This window comes from Podarcis liolepis (assembly GCF_965112155.1).
Source record: "Podarcis liolepis genome assembly, chromosome: 2".
NCBI lineage: Eukaryota > Metazoa > Chordata > Lepidosauria > Squamata > Lacertidae > Podarcis > Podarcis liolepis.
Genome location: NC_139555.1, coordinates 20,853,183 through 20,879,371, shown reverse-complemented (window position 1 = coordinate 20,879,371; position 26,189 = coordinate 20,853,183). Strand labels below are relative to the sequence as shown.

The following is a 26,189-nucleotide window of genomic DNA, read 5'->3' as shown; positions in this document are numbered from 1 at the left end:
ATATCCTCCGACATTTCTCTAATGAAAATAGGGACATCCTAAGGAAAAGTGGGACATTCCGGGATCGAATCAGAAACCAGGATGGCTTCTCTAAATCAGGGACATCCCTGGAAAATAGGGACACTTGGAGGGTCTGAAACAGGGGTCAGCAAACATTTTCAGCAGGGGGCTGGTCCACTGTCCCTCAGAACTTGTGGGGGGCCAGAATATATTTTTTGGGGAAAATAATGAACGGATTCCTATGCCCCCACAAATAACCCAGAGATGCATTTTAAATAAAAGGACACATTAGACTCATTGAAAAAAACGCTGATTTCCGGACCGTCCGCGGGCTGGATTTAAAAGGCGATTGGGCCGGATCCGGCCCCCGGGCCTTAGTTTGCCTACCCATGGTCTGAAAGTTTCATGGGGGCGGGGGGGGATGCTCTCTATCAATGCGGTGGGCGATAACATAACAGGGGCAGGAACCTTGGAAGCGAGCTGCGCGCAGGACGGAGCAGAATAAGGCGCTGCACTGTACGGCAACAGGGGGAGCGGATTTCCATTACCCGCAAAGCCCGGGGAAGAAAGAGGGGGAAAGGAGCCAGCAAGATGTTGCCTTCCCTCCAGGAGTCCGTAGACGGGGACGACAGAGAGCTGGAGAGCAGCGAGGAAGGGAGCGGCTTGCCGGAGGATCGGAAATCGGAGCGCAGCAGCAACAGCTACTATTGCCTGTACGGCTACCAAGGCTGCAGGTGAGGCGGGGTGGGGTGGGGTGGGGAGGGAAGGTGGTGGGCTTCGTCGCGGCGTCTCCTCACCCCCCGGTTCTGCAGCATGCACTCATAGAATTGCAAAGCTGGAAGGGATCCTGAGGAATAATCTAATGTCCCATGCGGGGATCGAACCTGCAACCTTGGCTGCACGCTCCAGCCAACACCCTTCCCTTCTCGTCTTTTGTGGCCCCTTATTTCAGCGTGGCGTTTGGGAGGCGTGCGCCGGCAGCTGCCTTCAATGAATTGGGCTGATCTTTCCCCCCCCCCTCTTTAAAAGCTATCGCCCTTCCCCACATCTTGTGGTACTGAACTCCATTCATCGAATGGCTTCCGCTCCACAAATGCGTCTTAATGCTTTCCCATAAAGGCGGCTAAACTAGCAGCCTCCGTTGGGAAGTGGGGTGTGAAGTAAGCTCTAGTCTGCATAATAAATCACATGGCACACAGTTTGAATGGCAATGCCCATCAACATTGCCCCACCTCGGACATGACGCCCCCCCATGATGTGATCAATTGTGCAGGGCTTACTTGACACCCACACCCACAGATCAATATTTTATTCAAGTTGGCACCCCTCTTTCCCGTTAACCTGCTTCCAGATCATTTTGTACCTGGATATGCCAGGATATACCTGTGACCTTTTCCATGCAAAGCATGTTCCCTTCCCGACACTCACTAATACATAAAGCCACCCCTCCAATTCCAATTCCAAATATGAACTGAAACAGTGGGGGAAAGAGGGAGGTCCCACTGTTGTGCCGGGTTGCGACAGCAAACTTTCTCAAAGCAAACAGCTAGCCTGGATCTGTTCCTGCTTGTTCGGATGACCACCCAGAATGATGTGTGAAATGGAACATGTCTTGAGTCGGAGACCTTCCCCATTGTTGTTTTCTGGGGCCCCCCTCTTCTTCTTGCAATGTCTTTGGGGTTTGTGGTTATATGATTTGTGTGTTTTTGTAGGTGTGTTCATAACTGATTAGATTCCCCCTCCCGCCAGGTTCCACCAGGGTGTAGACAGCGATGATGGGAGCCCAAACAGCACAACAGCTGAAACTCCGTCTTCTGATGATTTCAGGTCAACCAACATGGCAAACCCATTGAAATTTTCTGAACCCTTCTCTGCTAATTAGAATTTGCATAGCTGTGGCGTGGAGGGATCCTAAAAACTGAAGCGAATTCTTCTGAGCACAATGAACTTTCTGTAGTGGGACATTTCCGTAGTATGATGAGTTGGCAATGAAAAGAAGAATTCTTCATTTGGTGGGCATGCTTAGGCTAAGAGTAGCCTAGAACAATCTTGACCCCACCTAGTGCTGTCCAAATGTTTTGGGCCACTGGGGTTCCTCAACTTTTTTGGGCCCTGGGGACATGTTTGGAAATCTAAGAAACAGTCATGGGGACCATAAAATATCCATTTAACAAAAGGGGAAAAACTGGTGATGCTCAGAACACTGTCCCCCCACAAACCAAGCAAAACACTTCCACCCCTCAAAGCAAATAAAAAGCAGATCAAAAAAGCAGGCCACTCCCCCAGATAGTCAACCCACTTCCAACCAAACAGCTAGGGGGGAAAAAGCAAACAGACAATAAAAGGTAAAGGGACCCCTGACCATTAGGGACGCGGGTGGTGCTGTGGGTTAAACCACAGAGCCTAGGACTTGCCAATCAGAAGGTCGGCAGTTCGAATCCCCACAACGGGGTGAGCTCCCGTTGCTCGGTCTCTGCTCCTGCCAACCTAGCAGTTCGAAAGCACGTCAAAGTGCAAGTAGATAAATAGGTACCACTCCGGCAGGAAGGTAAACGGCATTTCCGTGTGTTGCTCTGGTTCGCCAGAAGCAGCTTAGTCATGCTGGCCACATGACCCGGAAGCTGTACGCCGGCTCCCTTGGCCAATAAAGCGAGATGAGCGCCGCAACCCCAGAGTCGGTCACGACTGGACTTAATGGTCAGGGGTCCCTTTACCTTAGCAGGCTTCTTCATCAGAGCCTGGCTCTGCAACCAGAAGGAGCATATACTCCTCCTCTGGTCTTTGGTACCGACTAAAGCTATGATCCTAGCCATTCCTACCTAGAAATAACTCATACGGAATTCAGTGGGGCTCATTCCCAAGTAAGTGGGGTTAGAATTGCAGGCTAAGTGGCTAGTCGAAAACTCTCTTAGTCAACAGTGTGTTTTGTTTTCATTTATGTAGTCTCTCCTTGGTGGACACTAACTTACCGGCCGAAGCAGAGATGGAACTGCGTAGCTTTGTTGCCAAACACCTTGCCAAGGGAGCCTTTTTTGAAGGGATGGGCAATGTTGTATCTGTGGAGTTGAGGTAAGAATCCACATGATTCTCTCCGCACCCTGGTGCCAAATAACCGTTTTGCAGGAACAACATGTTATGATTGTGACTTCTGCGTAGCCTTCCTTTACTTCCTCTCACCCCCACCTTTCCCCAGCTCTGCTGCAGTTTGCCAGGTAAGGATTCGTAGCATGTGAAGAGATTTTGGCTTTCTAAAGAATACAATGGAAAACAGAGTATATGTGGGGACTGGAGCCTCCGGTGGGAGTTTGCACATTGTCTGTAACACGTAGCAATGGGAAATGAATGACTATTTTCTTAATAATAAGTGGTTATCATGTGTCAGATCATACGTAATAAAGCTACCATGGAAACTTCGTTTAGTCTGCTGGGAAATTTAATTCCTTTCTTCTTGTGTCTCTGAAATTTTTGAAGATGGCACAAAGTTACACAATCTTTCGCTTTCAAATAAAAATGTGGCATTAGGGGCAGCTCTGCTTACACTGCCATGGTTATATTTTCTTGCCAGTACAGTGCTACCTTGGGTTAAGAACTTAATTCGTTCCGGAGGTCCGTTCTTAACCTGAAACTGTTCTTAACCTGAAGCACCACTTTAGCTAATGGGGCCTCCTGCTGCTGCTGCACCGCCGGAGCACGATTTCTGTTCTTATCCTGAAGCAAAGTTCTTAACCCCAGGTACTATTTCTGGGTTAGCGGAGTCTGTAACCTGAAGCGTATGTAACCTGAAGCGTATGTAACCCGAGGTACCACTGTATAGTGTGCCAAGAGTAGCAGGTGTAGGAATCCATAATGCATACAAGCCATGACTCATATTTTAAACTACCTGGGGTGCCAATGTGTTTTAGAGTTTAGGATAGCTAAAGTTATAATGGTTTGGTGATTAAAAGCAAACTGAAATACATAATCTTCACTAAAATCTTGATTAGAGTACAGTAGTACATTTTATAAGTGTGGCAGCAATCCAATCCTGATTTACTTGGGAATAAGCCTGTTGAGCTTAGGGAGACTTATGAGTAAACGAGGGCTGATTAATGAAGTCTTAGTTGATTAATCAAATGGATTTTAATCAATGGACAGTGCGATTTTATCAACTCAGAAACAAGTCCCATTGAGTTTGGTGGGGCCTACTCCCAGGTAAACAGTGCCTGCCAGTGACAATTTTTAGAAGTACTTGTTCAAAACAGTTGACATTAAAATGAAAAATGTATTGTCGGGTCAAATAGTGATGCCATTTTAGCTTGTTAAAATGGTATTTATTCCATTAATGTAACTAAATAATTAATTAATTGTGGACCGGGTTACATACACACACACACACACACACACACACACACACGTCAGAAACGGGGGGGGGGGGGAGAGAAGTCCCTCCTTTCTGTCTGAATTGCCAGCAAGCCCAGCCCCCCACCCATCTTTCCCATGCTCCCAGAAATGCCTGGATTAGAGGCAAGTAAGCAACAGGAAGATAATTGCATCTGTCATTCACACAAACCAGTTCTGGTCTCTTTTCCTCCCACTTCTACAGCTCAAAGCCTAAATTGTCCTTTTGTCTCCGGCTCCCTTTGATCTCCAAAAGCTGTTTTCAAAATGCATGCCAAAAAGAAAAGAGAGGGTTATTATCAATGGGGTAGTGAAGGATAGGATAGGGACTTACAGGAGCTGAATGCAAGGAAGAATGGATAAGCCCTTAGCCTGGGAGCCACGAACAGCTGGGTCTTAAGCAGTTGGGTAAGATCTCTTAAATTGCTTCTGTGCTTTTTTCCTACGTTTCTATTGCTTTTGTGTTTTATTTTGCAAACCTGCCCTGCGATTTTCAGATAAAGGGCGGTATGTAAATTTAATAAATAGTAATAATTCTAAAACATTGCTTTGTTTTAAAAATGCCCAACTTGGCTGTATCGTAACTCCATTAAGACATCACCTGCAATGTGTTTGCTCTTGAATGCAAGGTTAAGGGAAGGGTGATTTTTGAACTCTTGGGGCAAATTTTTGAGGTACAGCAAAGAAGTTAATGGAGGCATAAAGCAAGCTGTATTGACACTAGATTGAAGTGGCTGGGTAGAATCCAGACTCTCAAGCAAGTGTTGGGTTTATGATGTGATCGGCGAGTGGACAGGTTATGGTGAGAGATAAAAGAATAAAAATCACTCTGTGATTAATTCAGAATTTCTCTTTTCAGTATTCCAGAAAGCCGAGTTGGTTGCTATTACTGCCTCTTCCAGCCAGAAAAATGTACAGAAATGGCAAACGCAGAATTGAGCAGCTGTCCTCTAGACTACGTGATCTGTTTTTTGGGAGGCTCAGAGAAGGGACTTGAACTATATCCTTTTATCTTTGTGTGTGTGTGTGTGTGTGTGTGTGTGTGTTTGTGTGTGTGTTTGTAAGAGGAGACTATGAGCGGAAAGTCATTTTTTTCAAGTGGGTAATACTGTGGTTGCTTCATTGAATTCAGCCAAAGATGACAGCATGCAGACCACAGCATATGTATGCCCTGATCATTCTTTTGTGGTTTTGGCTATAAACATCTGAGAATACTGGTTTTGTTTTGTTTTGCCTTTTTTTTTAAAGTAGGCCCCATTTTTCCAGGGTTGTATTTGGAAAACAGAAGGCAAAAGCTTTTCAAAAACCAGGCTGAAAGAATTCCCCCACCCTCCAAAGGCTGACCAATATATGTTCACATTTGAAAGTACAGTGGTGCCTCGCAAGACGAAAAGAATCCGTTCTGTGATTCTCTTCGTCTAGCGGTTTTTTCGTATTGCGAAGCAAGCCCATTGAAGGATTAGCGGATTAGCGCTATTAGGGCTTTTAGCGGCTTATCTGCTGATCGGATCAGCTGATAAGCGGCTTAGCAGCTTAGAAAAGGGGGGGGGAGGGGGAAAACCAGCAGGAACTCGCAAGACATTGTCGTCTTGCGAAGCAAGCCCATAGGAAATTCATTTTGCGAAGCACCTCCAAAACGGAAAACTCTTTCGTCTAGCGAGTTTTCCGTCTTGCGAGGCATTCGTCTTGCGGGGCACCACTGTAATGACTTCTTAGTGCAGAAAGAACATAACAGATGTGCAATGGATCCACAAACTCTATTTCAATCTTTTCCTGAGAAACGATGTGCAAATTTCATCATCCCCATGTACCTAAATCTATGTAGTCTGGTTTATCATACTTCTGATGGCGCACATCTGAAGGTGTCGTCTGCTCCTTGAATTCAACAATTCCTTGAATTAGATTCATTTGGAGGGCCTTTTTGTCTTTCCACAATAGTTAGAAGTCAAGGGCTGCAGAGCCTGGACCTTTACGTCAGAAACACTTCAGATGCTTTAACAAACACATTGTTTCCTTAAGAGTTTACATTCAGACTTGAGCTTGACAGATATGTTCAGGACCTGAAAATTAACCTGGATTTAGAGGTAAGCATTGATTGCTGTTGGTTTATGTGGTTCTCTGTTCAGGGACACTCCAATTTTGACTTCAGAGTTAACTACAAAAAAACGTACCAACCATCATTGGAATATACTGCCTGGGATTTAAAGGGCTGCGCAATGGCTTCTAGGTTCTTGTGCTGGGCTTGCGTTTCTGAAATGCAGCTCCCCAGGGCTTCAGGGTGAAGCCACTTCTGCATCTTGGGGGAGTTTCAAGAGCAGTTTGTGATGCTGTGTGGAGGTTCTGCTACGTTAAAGGTAAAGGACCCCTGACAGTTGAGTCCAGTCGCGAACGACTCGGGTTGCAGCGCTCATCTCGCTTTACAGGCCGAGGGAGACAACACAGTTTTTCTGGGTCATGTGCGAACCAGAGCAGCGCATGGAAACGCCGTTTACCTTCCCGCCACAGTGGTGCCTATTTATCTACTTGCACCGGTGTGCTTTCGAACTGCTAGGTTGGCAGGAGCTGGGACCAAGCAACGGGAGCTCACTCCATCACGGGGATTTGAACCGCCGAGCTTCCGATCAGCAAGCCCTAGGCTCAGTGGTTTAGACCACAGCGCCACCCTACATGTGCCTAAAGTAGCTCTTCGGATTTCCACCATTATGTTGCTTTTGCTGAGCTGTTTGATTCAAGATGACAGCTGTTGTCGGCCTTGCATGATTTGGAATTAAGAATGAATGTTAGCTGCAAGCTCCGTGAGTAGAGATTGTCAGGAGTCGTTCAGCTGAACTAAACTTCACGGTTCCATGTAAAAGTTTCACTCTTTTCAATTTGTTGCAGCAAGATAATCTGGAGACTTGTGTTAAGCCTCTCTTGGCAACTTGGTTTGAGGATTCAATCTGTCCTATTCAGAGAGTGGTGAAGCTTTTCCAGGAGAAACTTTCCTTTGTGTTACATGCCGTGAGTACAGTTTCACACATCCCAGAACGACTTTTCTGTTCAACTCATTGCTTTTTGACAGTTTGCAGTTGCAGTTCTGTTTGCACATGGGAATATAACTCTGTCAAAGAGAAAAGTCCATTAATAGTGGTTTAGTTTATTGCTGAATTAGCCATGGTGCCCAAAGTAGTAGTAGTAGTAGTAATTATTATTATTATTATTATTTCTTATTATTATTTCTTATTTATTATTTATACCCCACCCTTCTGGCTGGGTTTCCCCAGTCACTCTGGGCGGCTCCCAACAGAATAATAATAATAATAAAGCAATCAAACATTAAAAACTTCCCTAAACAGGGTTGCCTTCAGATGTCTTCTAAAAGTCAGATACTTGGTTATTTCCTTGACATCTGATGGGAGGGCATTCCATAGGAAGTGTGCCACTACCTAAAAGGCCCTCTGCCTGGTTCCCTGCAACCTCACTTCTTGCAGAGAGGTAACAGCCAGAAGGCCCTCAGAGCTGGACCTCAGTGTCTGGGCTGAATGATGGGGGTGGAGACGCTCCTTCAGGTATACTGGGCTGAGGCCGTTTAGGGCTTTAAAGGTCACCATCAACACTGAATTGTGATTGGAAATGTACTAGGAGCCAATGTAGGTCTTTCAGGACCAGTGTTATATGGTCTCGGCGGCCACTCCCAGTCACCAGTAAGTAAACCTCAGTCTAAGTAGAGGACAGACCAGGTGTTTGGACCACTGATCAGGAATGTAGGTTTAAAAACATGTCGGCATTTCTTTTGTTCAGAAATCCAAGGTGAGATTAAACTTCCCACTTTAAAATAGTAAATCTTGCTTGATGACTCATACAACTCTTACTTCTTCTACTGCAAATGAGGTTTACTTTTAGGTGCTTAACAAAGACACACAGCCAAAGACAAATCCATTGATTTTTAGAGAGAGGAAACATCCATTTGTCCTTAGAGAGCAAGAGAAACAGCTTCTCTACAGATGAGAGAGAGTCTGGTAGGCAGAGTATTGAGTCTGGACCCGGATGATGTGAGATTGAAATCCTGTTTCGCCAGGAAGCTCCCTAGCTTAATGGTCACCATATATCAAATAAGCCATGTTGTAAAGATAAAATAAGTGGAGTGGGGGATATTTACTTTGAAGAGAAATTGTGTCGGTTATCATCATATACATGACTGTGCAGAAGTAAATCTCACTAAATACAGTGGGACTTACCGTATTTTTCGTCCCATAGGACGCACCTAGTTTTTTGGGGGGGAAATAAAGGAATTTTTTCCCCCTTTATTTCCCCCCCAAAAGCAGGTCGGGGAAACCGAACCAGGTCGAGGAACAGCGGGATGGAGGCGCTGCGCCTCTCTGCTGTCCCCCGAGCTTGTGGGGCTGCCCGATGTCTGCCCGGCGCGAGGGGCGCTCTGCATCAGGGCGCCCTGCCCGCCTGGCGGCAGGCTGCTATCCGCAGCGTGGGGAGCCTTGCGGGGAACTCCTGCAAGGCTCCCCACGCTGCAGGTGTCTGCCGGGCGCGGGGGGCGCTCTGCTTCAGGGCGCCCCTCGCATTGGGCGGCAGGCTGCTATCCGCAGCCTAGGCTGCGGATGTGTTCCCGAAGCGCCGGGCACTCTGCTTTCAGGACGCCCGACGCTCTGGGAAGCAGGCTGCTATCCGCAGCCTAGACAGCCCTGCGGGACCTCCCACAGGGCTGCCTAGGCTGCGGATGTCTTCCTGAAGCCTGGAGAGCGAGAGGGGTCGGTGCGCACCGACCCCTCTCGCTCTCCAAGCTTCAGCAAAAGCCTGCATTCGCCCCATAGGACGCACCCAGATTTCCCCTTCATTTTTGGAGGGGAAAAAGTGCGTCCTATAGGGCGAAAAATACGGTAATCCCAGGTAAGTGGGTGCAGGACTGCCGCCTATGTCTACATCAGGTGTGACTCGCTGGAAGTTGTTGGGCTTTAGCATCCCTGACCACTGACCACGCTGGCCGTGGCTGATGGATGAAGGAGTCCAGCGATATTTGAAAAGCCGCAGGTTAGCCACTCCAGTCTACCTCATTATACAGAACACTGACATTATAACTTTCCCGTTTCAAGGCTCTGAGTTGCACTCCAGTTGAAGTTAAAGCGCCCGATGAAAGGACAAAGAAGGATATTAACAGGTAAGAGTAAACCAGCCGTTAAGATTGCCTTTCCCATAGGTAGCTTGGCTTGTTACACGGCAGCTGCCTTGCCCTCTCCCTGTCTTGAGCTTAGTGATGAACACTTTTTTTTAAAAAAACGCACATTCTTTCTCAGGTTCCTTAGAGCTGCAAGCCTTCAAGATCTTGTCCGGGAAGCCACCATGACTTCCTTGTGTATGGCAATGACCGAGGAACGACACACGCCGGTGGTGATTGACTGCAGTGGGCCACAGCCTCAGTTCCACAATGCAGGTGAGATTTGCAGGCAAGAGAGGTTTCAGGCATATTATAGGTGGTGTCAGTCTTCAGAGTGGCTAGCAATGGGAAATGCTTGGAGTCTTCAATGTTGCTTATTGCTCTATCACTTACTGCAATGTTGCTCTGAAATGACACTTGTTTATTTTGGGATGATCTCTCCATGCCACAAGGGTGATCCGGACACACAATCTGGGGTGTGGAGTTAGTCTACCGGTTTTGTCCTCCAGTTATCCTACGCTTTAGATCACATTGCAAAGCTCGGGTTGTCCAATGGTCTTCTTGTCACGAGTTCTCATTATGGACCAAGGCTACGGTTGTGATTAAATTGTCCCATGTACAGTTGTTTTCTAATTCTAATTGTTGCTTTTTAAGAAGCACTGGCAAATTGTCAGGCTGCTGGACTGCAGTGCAGGTTTTTTTGTTTTGTTTAACCCAAAACAAATTTAGAATAGTTAAAGATCATCGTGTATTTATCTTATTTTTAAAAATGGTCTTCATGGTGCACTTTTGACTTGGAGCTATGCTACGTAGCCACAACATAGAATAGGGTTTCCAAACATCCAGAATTTCCCAGACATATCCTGAATACAGTGGTACCTCGGGTTACAAACACCTCAGGTTACAAATGCTTCAGGTTACAAACTCCGCTAACCTGGAAGAGTTACCTCGAGTTGAGAACTTTGCCCCAGGATGAGAATGGAAATCGTGTGCCGGCGGTGCAGCGGCAGCAAGAGGCCCCATCAGCGAAAGCACGCCTCTAGTTAAGAACAGTTTCAAGTTAAAAACGGACCTCCGGAACGAATTAAGTTCGTAACTAGAGGTACCACTGTACAGTGGTACCTCGGGTTACATACGCTTCAGGTTACATACACTTCAGGTTACAGGCTCCGCTAACCCAGAAGTAGTGCTTCAGGTTAAGAACTTTGCTTCAGGATAAGAACAGAAATCGTGCTCTGGCGGCGCGGCGGCAGCAGGAGGCCCCATTAGCTAAGGTGGTGCTTCAGGTTAAGAACCATGTCAGGTTAAGAACGGACCTCCGGAATGAATTAAGTACTTAACCCGAGGTACCACTGTACTGCAGTCAGAAGCAGTGTCCAGGCGGAAATCGCTAAAATATCCGGGAAAATAACAACAAATGGGTCCAACAACTTTGGCCAACCTACCCCCACAAAAAACAGTAGCGCCTGAACATCACAAGAGCCCTTCTGGATCAAACTGAGGGTCCTTCTAGTCTATAGCATTGTTTCTCCCTCATTAGCCAAGCAGATACCGCCACAAGCAGCCATCCTATAGTGTTGCCCCCAAACAATGGTTTACTGTGCCTTAGTATTTTCCCAGTTATAAATATGCCAGGTAAGTTCATCTACTTACATGGCACTCATGAGAGAGGGCAGTTGGCCTTCTCGCACCATTCTAAGGCTATGCATTCTGCATGCTTCCATTCCTGGATGGCTTAGTTGGTAAGAGCATGGTGCTAATAATGGCAAGGTTGCAAGTTCGATTCCCGTATGGGACAGCTGCATATTCCTGCAATGCAGGGCATTGGACTAGATGATCCTCAGGGTCCCATCCAACTCTACAATTCTATGATTTCTAAGAGGTCAGCACTTGCCTCCATTCTCCCCTCTAGCAATCACAAATGGCTTCTCATATATTATTTTCTTACATCGTACGGATCGTGTTTCTCATGTTATTTACAGTGCTTATAAGGAGAAGACACACCAACATTTTGGAAATTCCTATAATACTTTGTTTTGTTTCCAAATATGTCTCAGGTAGTGACAAATTCTGTGAATACTGGATGCAAGCTTTTCTCAATGGCTCCGAAGGGGGAAATCCGTTTCTCTTCCGACAAATACTCGAGAACTTTAAATTGAAGGTAACACATTATTGTTATCCAGGCAACCCCCCATTTACGTGGTGGTTACGTTCCAAGGCAACCACCCATTTAAGTGAATTGCCTGTATTTGAAACACCATTGAAAAAGCCTGCAAACGCCCTTTTCTGCCCCTTTTTGTGACATTTTTGGGCCTCTTCTGGTGCAATTTACAATCATGCACATTTCAGATATCCCTAAAATGGTCACTGCCTGTACTTGAGTTGGTGGAAATAGTATAGATTTCTGGACACCTTCACATGCTGCTTATGAATTGAGGATGAATCTCATTCACTCTGCAAGTGTTTAATGTTGGGATGGCCCTAAACTATTAGCCAGTTTAGCCAAAGAACTTTGGAATCAAGACACAATCAGCATTCACCTCAAGTAACAAAATTCTTACTGGTTTTTTATATCCCTGGATTACTCCCTTTGCCTTTCCACATTCCATGGATTTGAATCTCTGTGTTTTAGCATACATTAATCTGCAACTAGATACTATGAACAGAAATTTTTGTATGGAAGAAAACGAACTGTTTTCTGTTCTAGGTAAGTACCGTAAAGGTGGCAGTAATTGCTGGGGGTAATCGAGTGAAATTTAGACTGTGATCCTATACCTACTTACCTGTCCCACTGAAGCTGAGAAGACACACCTAGGATTGTACTGTAAAACACTTTTAAGTCTTGCCGATTCCAGTAGGAGAGAGAAGCTTTATTTTCTCCAGAAACCAGTTGAGGCTAAAAGTGCCCAACTAGCAGTTTGAAAGCACGTCAAAGTGCAGGTAGATAAATAGGTACCACTCCAGCGGGAAGGTAAACGGCGTTTCCGTGTGCTGCTCTGGTTCGCCAGAAGCGGCTTAGTCATGCTGGCCACATGACCCGGAAGCTGTACGCCGGCTCCCTTGGCCAATAAAGCGAGATGAGCGCTGCAACCCCAGAGTCGGTCACGACTGGACCTAATGGTCAGGAGTCCCTTTACCTTTATTCCTACGAAAATTCTTGTTTACTGCTCCCAATGCATATATTGGCATGGTATAGACAGGATCCCTGAAACAGCTGCATCTGTATGTGCGTTGGTACACAATCAGTTGCCATCTATAAAAGCAAGATTGGCAGTCATACCGAGCAGCTGATTTGCACGGGGAGTCAATCCTGCACCTTTGCTCTGAACAGCTGATCTTGTGCTATTGCCAGTGTTCATTCTAGCCTGCGTGCACAGACTCCCCGTAGAGATAATGGGGGAGGAAATGTCCGCAATTTGTCTGTTTACATATATAGTTTCTTCTCCATCTAAGAGATGCACGTGACCATCAAATGTTTGCTGCTGTCTTTCTAGGCCATACAAGACATCAACAACCTGAAGCGCTTCATCAGGCAGGCAGAAATGAACCATTACGCTTTGTTCAAGTGCTACTTGTTTCTGAAGAACTGTGGCAGCGGAGACGTCCTCCTGAAGATTGTGAAAGTTGAACACGGAGAGATGCCGGAAGCCAAAAACGTAATAAATGTCCTCGAGGAGTTCATGAGAGAGCCGGTTTGTAATCCTTCTCCTGAACTTGGGGCTACTTACACATTGCAGAATTAGTGTGTCTCTGGGAGAGAAGGAAATGTTGCTTTTCAAAGAACCAGGTGCACGCTTTGCAGAGAGCTGCACTTGGTTCTAGTTCCTCGCAACATTTGATCCAAGTGTTCAGGAAAAGGCACACTTCTCTCAGATTTAAAGCGTAAACTGTGAGCATAGACCAACAACCCAAGTTTGTAATGAGCCTTAAAGTGGCCAGAAGGTGGGTTAATATTCTGAATCCTCATTTGTGAAATAGAATTCGCTGTTTCATTTGTACTTAAAAACTTTGGACGATTAGAGAACTCTTGCATTTCCCCCTCTTTTGTGGAAAAAGAGTTCTCTTTCATTAACTTATTATGTGAAAGCTAATTACTTTCTTTTCTTACTTTGGGAATAGGAGGTTATATCGTTTGAAGTCTTCCACAACTGGACCAAAACCGCATTTTCATGTCAGTGATGGTGTTAGGGTTACCTATTAAGAAAATAGTTAATTAAAGCAACCCCAGTGGATCATGATTCAATATTCAGATCAGGTTTAAGAATATAAATTTAAGAATATAAACTGATGAAAGATTGATCACATATAACACTTTAAAATTATAATATTATATTATCATTAACTGTACTTTACCTGCAGGTCCCAGGGTTACAAAAATTAAACGGTCAGAGCAGATTACAATGAAACGACCCAAAAAAATTCTGCTTTGTACTTTGCTTGCGCATCACGATTTGATAACTGATCCAGAATATCTCTGTGTAGTTTCCGAATGCATTTGCCTTGAGGTTGTGACTGCAAGACTGTAAAAGCCAAGTACCTGGAAATCTGTGCAGACAACCAGATTTTTTAAAAATGAAAACGGCTATTGCCACCTTTCTCCCAATACCCTGGAGTTTAAAATAACCTGGGGTTGTGAAATGAGGGAGCCCTTTAAAAGGTAACCTGTTTGTGGAGGCTGGCACCACTGCTTTTTCAAGCTCTGGGGTGTTTAGAGATGCAGTCTGAGGATCCTCTTAGAGCAACAGCTGAGATAAAATTTCCCATGCATGTAGGCCTATTTATTTATTTAGACGCTACAATCCTTGCCACCAGACATTTCGCCCGGGGAAGGTGGGGTGTATGTATGTGGGGATTAAATCCAGTCCCTGCCCCACAATCACATTCGTCCCCCTGAAGTCAGTGGGAATATAGCTTCTTAAAATGCACTACATACACCCAGCTCTGTTGTACATGTTTCTGCAGTGCACCACCTGTGATATATGTGTGTGTGTTTGTGTGCAGAAGAGCGATTCCACAGGTGTATTCGCCCCAGACTGGATAGAAACACTCAGTTTTGGCCAGATATATCTAGAAACTGCCTCCGCTCTCGATTTGCCTATATTTCGTTTAATGGAGAAATGTATCGCGAGAGGTTCAATCGTTTTTCACTTTTCTTTAAAACAGGGCCACTTCTAGTTTTCACCTACTCAGGGGGCACAGTCCTTCAAAAACACATTCCCCCCTCCCAAAGGCCCCGATTCAAAAAGTTAAATTTAAGTGCCGTAATGGGCTCTGTGTATAATATACGCAGAAAATTGGCAGTTTGCTCTGACCATCCGCTTGTAAAGGCGAGGTGATCTCTTAAGGGATGCATGTGCAAAAACTAATCCAGCTTGGAGCGGCACAGTTAACAGTCCTGTACTGGGGGGGGGGGTGAGTTTTCCTAGCCTGTGACTTGTTCTTAGGTAATCCTAGCGAGAGATCTGCATGTGGCTACAGTGGTGCCTCTCAATACGAAAAGAATCCGTTCCGCGAGTCTCTTCGTCTTGCGGTTTTTTTGTCTTGCGAAGCAAACCGCTTAGCGGATTAGCGCTATTAGCGGCTTAGCGGATCATCTGATAAGGGGTTTAGCAGATCAGCTGATTAGCGGCTTAGTGGATCAGCTGTTAAGCGGCTTAGCGGATCAGCTGATAAGCAGCTTAGCGGCTTGGGGGAAAGGGGGGGGAGGAAAAACCCCCCGCAGGAACTCGCAAGACATTTTCGTCTTGCGAAGCAAGCCCATAGGAAATTTGTTTTGTGAAGCACCTCCAAAACGGAAAAGCCTTTCGTCTAGCGGTTTTTCCGTCTTGCGAGGCATTCGTCTTGCGGGGCACCACTGTACTTAAGTTTATGGATGGATGGCCTCTGCTAGAGCTTGGTCCGAAAGAACCGGGCTAAAGCAATATCCGAATCCAGATTTCAAGACTAACGACACACCTGTCGAAATAGCCGTTAATTATAGTTGCAATTGTAAAATGTGGACAACCAACACCCCCCCCCCGCACACAAAAGAAAACCTTTACATGTCGTTTTTATTTATTTATTTTTTGGCGTGTTTATATCGACCACCATGTTAATAAAAAGAGAAGAAGCTGAATAGTAAACCTCAAATTGAACCCGTGCACAAATAACTGTTAGAACAAAACTATAAAGTATGTACACCATAGAAAAATATTTTGACGTTACAGCATGCTACTTTGCAAGTACTGTGTGTGCTCTAATAGCCCTTGATGGGAAAAGCATATTCTGTTCAGCATTATTATTATTTTTTAAGGCAGAATTACTTCATTTGGTGCTATGATGATTAGCTATGGAGGGAGGTACTAACAGTGTAAGCAAAAGAAAGGAAAGCTTCATCGATCTAGCTTTATTCCGTAAACTTAACAGACGCTGTGGGGAGGCAGGACGTGCTTGGTGACTAATAGAGCTATTAAATTTGGTGAAAAACAACATTTTTACTGCATAAATTCAACCCGTGAAATTCTGTGTGCCTTGTAAAGCTCTCTGTGTTACTAATTTGTATTCTGGTTTGGGATTCTGGGAAGAACTTTTTCCAATTAGAAATCAGTGATTACTTATGATATTAAAATGCATTTCCCTTCAAGCAAGTTTGCTTTTGTTTCACTTCTGTTTGTTACCGTACTGAATAGTTGAATATAATGGGTGAAATTCAACATCGCACTATTACAAATGTCAGCTGGGTTCCCCTGACCCCTCCTCCCACTCCCTATTTTTTGGGGGGGGAGGGGGGAAGCCATCTTGTGGAAGTGGAAGCCATTGCACAGGGCTTCTGCTGATGGGTTTGTTAGGTGAATCCCACCCCTAAATCTTTGTGATAAATAGGTTCTTCAGTTTCCACTATGCTGATGAAAAGAGGCTTGCAGCAGGAAGTGCTAAGATGCTTCTTACAACTGTTGAGTTTAGAAGTTAGCTTTGCATGTGAGCAACCCTTAGAGACATTGCAACAACCTGCCCCACTCGTAAACTTGAACCTGCAATAGAAGGTGCCCTAGGATGTTAGGAATGTGTGCATCCACTAACACACAAATGATGTTCCACTTGAAAGGCTTTTGGGAAGATGGGCACTGAAGATTGGGCAGTGTGCCCAATGTGAGCTGCTTAGAGAGTTTATGTGCAAGACTAGAAAAGTTAGTATGTAAAATTCTTCCTTCTTCCAGGCTTGTAAAGACATTTTGGGGTCAACGAACACCATCCACACATTAATGCAGGGTCACAGAGACCTGGTACAAAGATAATAGGCCTGTTTCCAAACCTGGTAGTTATGGTGAGATGACAAATGTGTGTGGCTGAATTGTGTGGTTGAGGCTGTTAGAAACCCAAATTTTCATTCTATCCTGAAAGCAGATGAAATACGAGCAGCACGTAATCCCAAGAGTCTTAATATGCATGAGGTTTTTCCCCCGTAACTCTGGTGTAGATTTATTTCAAGTACAGTCAAACCTCGGTTCTCAAACAGATCCGTTTTCGAACGTTTCGGTTCCTGAACGCCGAAAACCCGGAAGTAAATGCTCTGGTTTTTGAACCTTTTTCGGAACCCGAACATCTGGTGCGGCTTCTGCTTGAGTGTAAGAAGCTCTTGCAACCAATCGGAAGCTGCGCCTCCGTTGTCTAACGTTTCAGAAGTCGAACAGTCTTCCGGAATGGAATATGTTTGACAACCGAGGTTTGACTGTACTCGATTCCATTTTGACTGTCTCTAAAATGTGATGCTGCTTTGTAAGTTGATTAAGTGGGGAAAGCTTTGCCTGTTTGTAAATAAGTTCAGTATTGGTTAGACACAATTCTACTTAGCGGGAAAGACCAGGTCAGAGTTTGAATGGCACTTGATAAAATTTTAGCGGCAAGTTTTTTTCTTTTTTGGTCAACATTTGCAAAGTTCAGCTGTGCTCATTTCCACACTGGCTAGAATTGGATGGGGACACATTTCTGCATCTGAACCAAAAGACTCATTCAGCTAGTTGAGTCGGAAGCCCAGGTGGGTATCACAATTTGGGTAGGGCTGCTTCTGCAACCTTGCCAGTTGGGGCATATATTTTATAAAATTAATTTTTAAATTGTTTTGTTTAATGTTATCATCTTTCCACACTGTGAAGTTTCCACTGCAGCCGCTTACCTTGCTGAAAAGACAGGACGGCTTTTTCAAAGTTTAAAATGTAAACCAAAAAGTGACTTCTAAGAAATTATGGCTGCATAAACACCATTGTGTTGGTAGCCATTAAGAAACCATTCAGCCTCAAATTGTAGATATATTAAAACAGAGACCCATGGTTCCTACTCCATGACCAAAACATCAAGAACCTCAAGGTTTCACACTTCTTTTCTGCACCCATCAGTAGACTGGAAACTCTTTCAAACAAACCACAGTTCCCTGTGATGTCTAGACTTTGAACCCTGGTTTATTTAAACAAGGGTTAGTGAAAACAAACCAGGATCAAGCTGTGGCTTCATATCCTGGTTTGGTCACTAACTAGAGGTTAAACAAACCAGTTCCTTGAGTTTTGACATTACATAAAAATTCCCTTAAAGGTGAAATGAACGTTTCTGATAAGCTACAGGTGTCGAAGAAGAGAAAAGGGAAATAAGTGCAGGAGGCCTAAGCGTTCCTGTTAAATCTGAACTAGGCCAGAGACAGTCTACAGCAGGGTTTTCCAAACTTGGATCTCCAGCTGTTTTTGGACTACAATTCCCATCATCCCTGACCATCGGTCCTGCTAGCTAGGGATGATAGGAGTTGTAGTCCAAACACAGCTGGAGACCCAAGTTTGGGAAACCCTGGTCTATACTTTCAGTAGCAAATACAGGCCTGGTCACCACTTTCTGAGCTGCAAAATTTCACCCTGGATTGTGTTCAGTGACAGGTAGAGAAAACACACCTGAAACATTGGAGTTGCTTAACCCTTTCCCACCTGCCACGTCATGTAGTAGAAAACCGCTTCACTTTCCTTCATGTGCTTTGACAGAAAATTAATTGGGGCCAAATGGATCTGCAGGGGAAAGAAGGTGGGATGATTGAGAACATACACATCCAATCCATTGCTCCCCCCCCCTGCAAACTGGATTCCCAATAGTACAGATGAGCCGACAAGAGCATGATCAAACCTTGCAACATATTCCGCTTCCTTTGCCCCATCTGTCTGATTTGCTGAAGCCCACCATGCTGAAAGTTGTGTGCAGGACTGGATTCTACGTCTAACATGCCCAAACTCACTGTGCACATCTCAATGCACGGGCTGATGTCATGGGGGGTTCTGGAACAAATTCTTCATTTATCTAGGGATTTCTTCCAGGACCTTAAGCCAGACTCGACATAGAAACACAATTAATAAACATGGCCATCTGCTTCTATATATAGAGCAGTAGAATTAGTCCGGAACAGGCGCATGAAAAATCTAATTTGAAATTTGTGAACACAGCCTTTAGAAAGAGTAGCTACGTAACGCTGCCCGGTAGATGTCCCCGTAGGAGCTGAGCAATCTGTCTCTCGCATCACCCTTCCCCATCAGTTGCTCTTTAAACCCTATGCAGTAATACTTCATTATAAAAGAAAAGAGCGGATGTGACAGCACGTTCTGTCTCTAAGTCCACGTTTGCCAGTATGAAACCCTGCATGTTCTCCCTCACCGACGCAGCATTTTAATTATTTTGAATATATTTAAAGGAAGGCTGAGTCTACGGCGCAGAGATTCTGGCAGGAGCAGAGTTAAACACGAAGACTTTTTGTGACGAGGCTAAGACTCGCTGCAAGATGCAATTAATCTACAGCAGTCTGCAATGTTGTAAGCTAGCAAGGACATCTGGAGGTAAAGGAGAAAATTATCCTCTAATCACTCATTGCTGCAGCGTTATCCCAGAACGACTGGGTGACTTTAAGAGGCAGTTTAACTCAGAACGGCCTCCATTCTTGTGCGATCTGAGTGGCAAAATGTCTAAGCTTTGCAGAGGCATTAGCTAGAAACCTTGCAGAAGATTTCATTTGCCTCGGATGCAGGGTGGGGGTTGTGGAGGAGAACTGCAAACTAGATTTGGGGTTGATGACAGTCATAAAGGATATGATGTGAATAGGGTGAGATCAATGAGAAGTGCTTTCGTCTCTTGCCCTTGCTCCATGATGGAGTGTCCTTTGCTATGGTTGGGGGCAGATTATGTGGTTGGGAAGCAGATTTCAACCTCAAAAGTAAAATGTTTTATCTGAGCCAAGAGCCTCATTATGCAGGAAATTCTGTTCGCCGCAGCACTGAGGTATAGTTCTCATAGGCACACATGAATCAGACCACTGACCCATCTAACTCAAGACTGTTTACACCGCTTGGCAGCTGCTCTCCAGGGGTTTTCGGTCAGGGGACATTCTCAGCTGTTTGGAAAAGCCAGGGATGGAACTTAGAACTTTCTACAGTACATGCAAGCCAGATGCTCTGCCACTGAATTTGGCCCTTCATGAAAAAGGAGGTGAGGAAATAAACCTGTTTCGGGGATATAGCAGGGCAGATGGGGACTTGATTGAATACTGCTCCAGACAGATAAATTGGTATATCAGGGAGAAGACTAGGCTCAAATCCTTTCCCTTGACAGCTAATAATAATAATAATAACAATAATAATTTATTATTTATACCCCACCCATCTGGCTGGGCTTCCCCAGCCACTCTGGGCGGCTTCCCAAAAAATATTAAAATACTATAATACATCAAACTTTAAAAGCTTCCTTAAACAGGGCTGCCTTCAGATGTCTTCTAAAAGTCTGGTAGTTGTTGTTCTCTTTGACATCTGGTGGGAGGGCGTTCCACAGGGTGGATGCCACTACGGAGAAGGCCCTCTTCCTGGTTCCCTGTAACTTGGCTTCTCTCAGTGAGGGAACCGCCAGAAGGCCCTCGGTGCTGGACCTCAGTGTCCGGGTAGAACGATGGGGGTGGAGACACTCCTTCAGATATACTGGACCAAGGCCGTTTAGGGCTTTAAAGGTCAGCACCAACACTTTGAATTGTGCTCGGAAACGTACTGGGAGCCAATGTAGGTCTTTCAAGACCGGTGTTATGTTGTCTCTGCGGCCGCTCCCAGTCACCAGTCTAGCTGCCGCGTTCTGGATTAGTTGTAGTTTCCGGGTCACCTTCAAAGGTAGCCCCACGTAGAGCGCATTGCAGTAGTCCAAGCGGGAGATAACCAGCTAACACGATGTGGGGATTATTATTTTGAGGGAAGGAGCATTCAGTCATGTGGGTTGCAATATTGCCCTCACCTGCTATTTATGAGAACAGGGCTTAGGAGTCACAATTCAGAATATCATCCATGCTACTGCTGTGTACCCACCTCTCACTTTTCATAGACTCATGGAACCGTAGAGTTGGAAAGGACCCCACAGGTAATCTAAATCCAGTCCCCTGCAAATGCAGGAATCTCAACTACAGCATCCATGACAGAAGGCCATCCAGCCTCTCCTTAAAAACTTCCAAGGAAGGAGAGTCCACACCCTTCCAAGGGAGATCGTTCCACTGTCAAATAGCTCTTACTGCCAGAAAGTTCTTCCTGATGTTTAGTTGGAATCTCCTTTCTTGTAACTTGGAAGCCATGCATTCCCGGGTGCAGATAACTCACGATGAAACGTTTGCTGTTTTGGTGCCTGTCCCGAATCTGAAACGGCAGCAAGGCTCTGCAGGCTGTTTTGTAAGTTTACACTTCCTTCTACTAAAGCAGTAGAATTGGCCACTCTGGCATTTGGTATCCCTGCATCAAATCACTCGCACAGGACCTCCTTTGGACCTGTGGATCAGGACATTGTCACATTCTAGAAGCATGCTCCCTAGCCTTCTCTAACGTGGAGCTCTCTGGCTATACTGTGAAGCCCAGCCATCCTCACCAAATGGGCAGCTCTCCCTGAGTTCCCGGCAAAACACACACACACACACACACACACACACACTCCAACTCAGATACACACCTTTCATAACGATGGACATTTCATTAGTAGAAAATAACTCAGATAAGCATGTAACCTATAGTCATCATAGGTCCGTCACTTTGTTTTTACCTGTGGAGAGATAAAGCCCAAGTAGACGAGGCTTTGGCTTCATAATGGGGGGGGGGGAGCCTATGACAGGAAAAAGGGATTTAACGTGAACTCATTGGATTAATGAGACTGGTGCCAAACTGTGTGCCAATCACTCAAAAGCCTAAGCTTGTCCCTGGCAACAATCTGTGAGCCTATCAAGGCAAAATTCAAAGACCAGCAAGACCTCAGAATTCTGGTTTCTTGATTGCATCTTCAGCTCAGTCACATTTGAGCTCTGTAATTCTTATCTTCCATTTAACAACCGCAAGCAAGTGAACTGTAAAAAGGCTTTCTGCAGGACTCTGGCCTTCTCCTAATAAACGGAACATGTGCCACATAATGAGTGGCATTGCGCCCCCCCCCCCCAGTTTTTCTGCAGTAAGCAAACCAGGTACTCAAAATCAGCTGCTTTCTAAGCACCAAATCTCTAGTGTTGCCAGTGTTCCTGTTGGACGCTTCCCGGTGGGTGTTTATTTTGGGATGGGTACTCCACATCCATGCGTATTTTTTGCTGCATCCTCATGACACTGTTGTCATCTAAATGCCAGCCTACATTTTTCTCCCATTTAATCCAGATTACCCCTCTCTAGGGGGAGTCGATTAAGCTAAAAGAACAAAAACAACCTGTTGCCAATGACCTGACTCCACTTGCAATATCTGAATGACCGGTTTGCAAATTTAGACCATGCCTGAAGTATGCAGAGTGTTCTGTGAATAACGTAACCAGGCCACCCACAACTAACCTTTCATCTGATGAGCATTGGTGCAAAGGTTTTTTGTGTTCGATGATCTCCATCCCCAACTAAAGGGCAGTCTTGTTCTGGGCGTGGTTGTTTGGCGGTGGTAGTTGAATTTCCAAGTGGCATGCCACTGCGACTGGTTCTGGGAACTAAAATTACCAGGAAGCAATGTGATAAGGCACATATGCATGGCCTCATCATTGTGCATGCATCATTAGAAGCTAGAAAAGAAATATCCAAAGAAATGAGGAATGATTTCTGGGTTTTTGAATGGTTAGTGAGAAAGATCAATATTACTGGGCTGCTTCCACATACAACTCCAGAGGATTTGACTATCACTACTAGAGAAATACAGTGGTACCTCAGGTTACATACGCTTCAGGTTACAGACTCCACTCACCCAGAAATAGTGCTTCAGGTTAAGAACTTTGCTTCAGGATGAGGACAGAAATCGTGCTCCGGTGGCGTGGTAGCAGCTAAAGTGGTGCTTCAGGTTAAGAACAGTTTCAGGTTAAGTACGGACCTCCGGAACAAATTAACCTGAGGTACCACTATAGTATGAGACAAAGAATAACAACTTTAGAAAAAAAGAGAACAAATATTGCCCCTCTTTGAAAGATGTATGAAAAAAGGAACGGCTAGGAATCGTACAATTCTCCCCTTTCTCAGGACTGCTGTGTCCCTGGGCTGTTATGCTAGGATCTTTCTGGTGTGCTTATTTGTGCTGCAAAATGGACATAAGGGTTATTTGCAACAGACAGCATTTGCTGTCATTTAAGTTTCAATTTTAGTGTGCTTCGCATGGAAGTCACCAAGCACTTTAGATATGTTAGCTCATTTGGCAGCCACAATACCGAACTGGAGGAATCAAATTAGGACTTACCCTGCTTGCTCAGCTCTGCTAGCTTCCTGCCAGCATGGCCTCTTCACACATTACATTTCAAAATGCCTACGTACAGCATCTTAAGTGTATGACGGAATTGCCATTTATGAATGCAGCAAACATGTGTCATACAAATACAGTTGCCAGGGAACGAGGCACAGGTTGGCTTGTCAGCAGGCCCCAGTTTGTCCTGGGTATTGTATGAAATGGCTTACACCACCTATCTTTTAACATGTACCCATTATCCAAGTTTAGAGTAGCCATGCTGAGCTTACGTCCAGGAACAGGAGCTGGCACAAAGACCTATGCTTCTGCTGATTTCCAGCATATAATTGCAAAGCTGGTACAGAAGCCGCTCGCATCATCTGCTAGGTATGATCTCATCCCTTCTTTTGCAGAACACCCAAGATCCATCCGCTAGTTTTCAGTGAGGTAGTAAACCTGTGTCTGGTCTGCACCACTTTAGACCGCAAGTAGGGGCTCACACGCTCGAATGTTCCAACACACAAAATCGTTTTCTACATAGAAAATTAGATGCAAAGGAGAAATGTTCTAGCACTGCCCTCTCCCTGGTACCTAATTTTCTAAGTACGGGGGATTTTCACATGAAAGCATTCAGTCATGTCAACTAATACTTGTTGCTTGAAGTGGTACAGGTCAGATGTTGCTTTATGCCAGGAGTGAGGTACCAGTGGCCCTCCAGGTATTGTTGGACTCCAAGTCCCATCAGCACGCCAATGGTCAGGAATAATGGGAGTAAGCCAGCACATCTGGAGGGCTACAGGTTCCCCAGCCTTGGTTTACTCCAGAACATGCAGCCCTCTGGATGTTGGTGGACTACATCTCCCATCATCCCTGACCATGGGCTATGCTGGTTGGGACTAATGGGAACTGGAGTCCAATAACATCTCGAGGACCATAGATCTCCTTCCCGTTTTACTTTAGCAAGAACTAAGCCCTACTCGAGGTACTGTCGTCAAATGCATCCCTGACCCACTTGACCCTCTAACCGTGCAATCTTCTACATGCCTACTCAGAAGGAAGCTCCACTGAGTACAGGACTGTATCTAAATTACACCTGCAAAATTCATAAAGCAGCATTGCAGCCCAGATGGCTATTTTTCAAAACACATGAGGCAAAGGAACCACGTCCACATTTTCCAAATAAGAACTGCGTAGAAATGTTTGTTGGGATGTGACCGAATATGTCTCCCTAGGTTGCAAGAACAACACCCCAAAAATCAAAGGGGCTGTAGAGTTGTGGTCTCTTGTCTTGTCCAGTGCTATAGACGGGAGATGAAACATCCATTATACGCTCTGTGCGCTGAAATGTTCTGGAATAGCATAATTGAACTAAGAGACATCTAGCAACCCCTTCCCAGCCAGCAAGTAGATCTTGCTCTCTTTTTTTAAAGAATGTATAGGACCAAGGAAGAAAATAAGAGGCCAGAAGAAAATAGCATGATTGTCCACAAAAAATAATACAAAATATTCAAGTGGTCTGCAAAGTATTCAAGAATGAAAACCCAGTCACAAACTCTGAATATCTAATTAAATATGAAGTTGTATTTAGCAACCAGGTTAAAGCACTTTCAAATCTTTCTGTGCAATTTGGTTTGTCCTTTAGTTGAGAAGTGGCCTCTACCACTGGCAAGTTGTGAACCCATATATGCTGAACCCCTTGGAAGATTTCTGTAAGACCTGCTCCTCTTAACAAGGCAGCAGACCTGAGGATCTGTCCAGGTTTACTGGGCATCAGCAGTGGCACTGAAGAACAGCCTGACCCGTCAAGCCAAGCATCCTTGGCTGAGTGCCCTTTTAGTTAAAGGAAGCAAGAGCTTTTCCCTCATAGCCTGATGGATGGCTCTTGTAAATTGTGAGTATGGTAGAAGATTAACCTGGAAAAATGTAGGCAACCCAAACAAAATTTCACTATGTGCATTAGCATTCACCAGTATGCTGGTGTTAAGTGTCCTGTTATACAAATATAGGGCTGAATTGTCAGCCTTTTTATCATGAAAGCAACACCAAGCTACTTGCATGATCAATGGATACAAGGCCTGGTCCTTATGGACTACGGCGATACCTGCAAATCTCCATGCCCAAATCTCCTTCTAAACAAGTTTCTATTGGCCAGTCCCTGCTTAGGTCATCGTTTTCCAATAATATGGTCACATCTTAGCCATGCAGCATATAGTTTCCCCCTCAACTTGTGCCATTTCAGAAGATGGATTTGCTTATATCCTGTGATATTCATACAAAAATAAACCCTCCGTTTCAATCCCACCCCACCCCGCCCTTGAAATGGAGCTGGCAGATGGGAAGTTATCCATTTGCCCTTGAGAGTCCCTCGACCCAGGATCTCAAGGAGGTGGAGGTAGTTTCAGGTCCAAGAGGCTATAGGCGAAAATGTTCCAGAAGATGGCAAAGAGAACAAACACCACGTACATGGAGACAAAGATCCACCATAAGGACTGGTCTTGGAGTCTCTGCTCATAGTTCCTTAGGATGACTACGCCTAGGGTGATTCCAACAGCAACGCCCCCAAGATGGGCGACAAAACTTGGGTGTGGGCATGGAGGGTAAGCAGATGGGTAGAACCTCAGCCACACAGCTCTTCCAAATTCAAAGCTCACTGGAAGAGAGGAGAAACGAGAGGTCACTGGTCTTGAAAGTGCTTCTAGGTTGTTTTTTCCAGATATTTCAATATATTTTGGCAGTTCTGTTTTGAAATTATTATTTTTTATCATTCTCAATGAGAAAACCCAAAGCGTTTAAATATAACTGCGCACTGTTGTGCAACGTTTTATTTGCTGCGGTAAGATGCCTATAATACTTTTATGAACCCAGTTTTAATATTTCTGTAAGGAGTTACATCGAGCATTTAAATATTTCTACAAATCCTAAGGCAAAAAAAGTATCACCTCCCCACTTATTGTACCATTTCATCCATACTTGCTAC

The 26,189-nt window shown here is 45.0% G+C and overlaps 2 protein-coding genes and 1 long non-coding RNA gene across 16 annotated transcripts in view; 1 reads left to right on the top strand and 2 right to left on the bottom strand.

Moving 5' to 3' along the window:
- LOC310700723 overlaps nucleotides 1–7,251 on the bottom strand; it is a 45,369-nt gene extending 38,118 nt beyond the window's left edge. Inside the window, exon 1 of the long non-coding RNA XR_014522759.1 lies at nucleotides 6,985–7,251. This is a non-coding gene — a long non-coding RNA (uncharacterized lncRNA). The remainder of the gene's footprint in view (nucleotides 1–6,984) is intronic.
- On the top strand, nucleotides 497–14,146 carry LOC310700525 (protein Njmu-R1). Its single transcript, XM_083490341.1, has 10 exons — nucleotides 497–734; nucleotides 1,750–1,827; nucleotides 2,944–3,069; nucleotides 5,237–5,379; nucleotides 6,406–6,461; nucleotides 7,258–7,377; nucleotides 9,462–9,526; nucleotides 9,663–9,799; nucleotides 11,581–11,684; nucleotides 13,018–14,146. The coding sequence occupies exons 1-10, from the start codon at nucleotides 592–594 to the stop codon at nucleotides 13,264–13,266; spliced, it is 1,221 nt and encodes a 406-aa protein (XP_083346467.1). The 5' UTR covers nucleotides 497–591; the 3' UTR covers nucleotides 13,267–14,146.
- A 2,137-nt stretch (nucleotides 14,147–16,283) lies between these two features.
- Nucleotides 16,284–26,189, bottom strand: part of RHBDL3 (rhomboid like 3) — a 140,685-nt gene continuing 130,779 nt past the window's right edge. For all 14 annotated transcript variants that reach the window (XM_083490242.1, XM_083490247.1, XM_083490244.1 and 11 more), the window contains one exon: nucleotides 16,284–25,862. In XM_083490242.1, coding sequence (XP_083346368.1) covers nucleotides 25,591–25,862 — 272 coding nt within the window. In that variant the 3' untranslated portion in view covers nucleotides 16,284–25,590. The remainder of the gene's footprint in view (nucleotides 25,863–26,189) is intronic.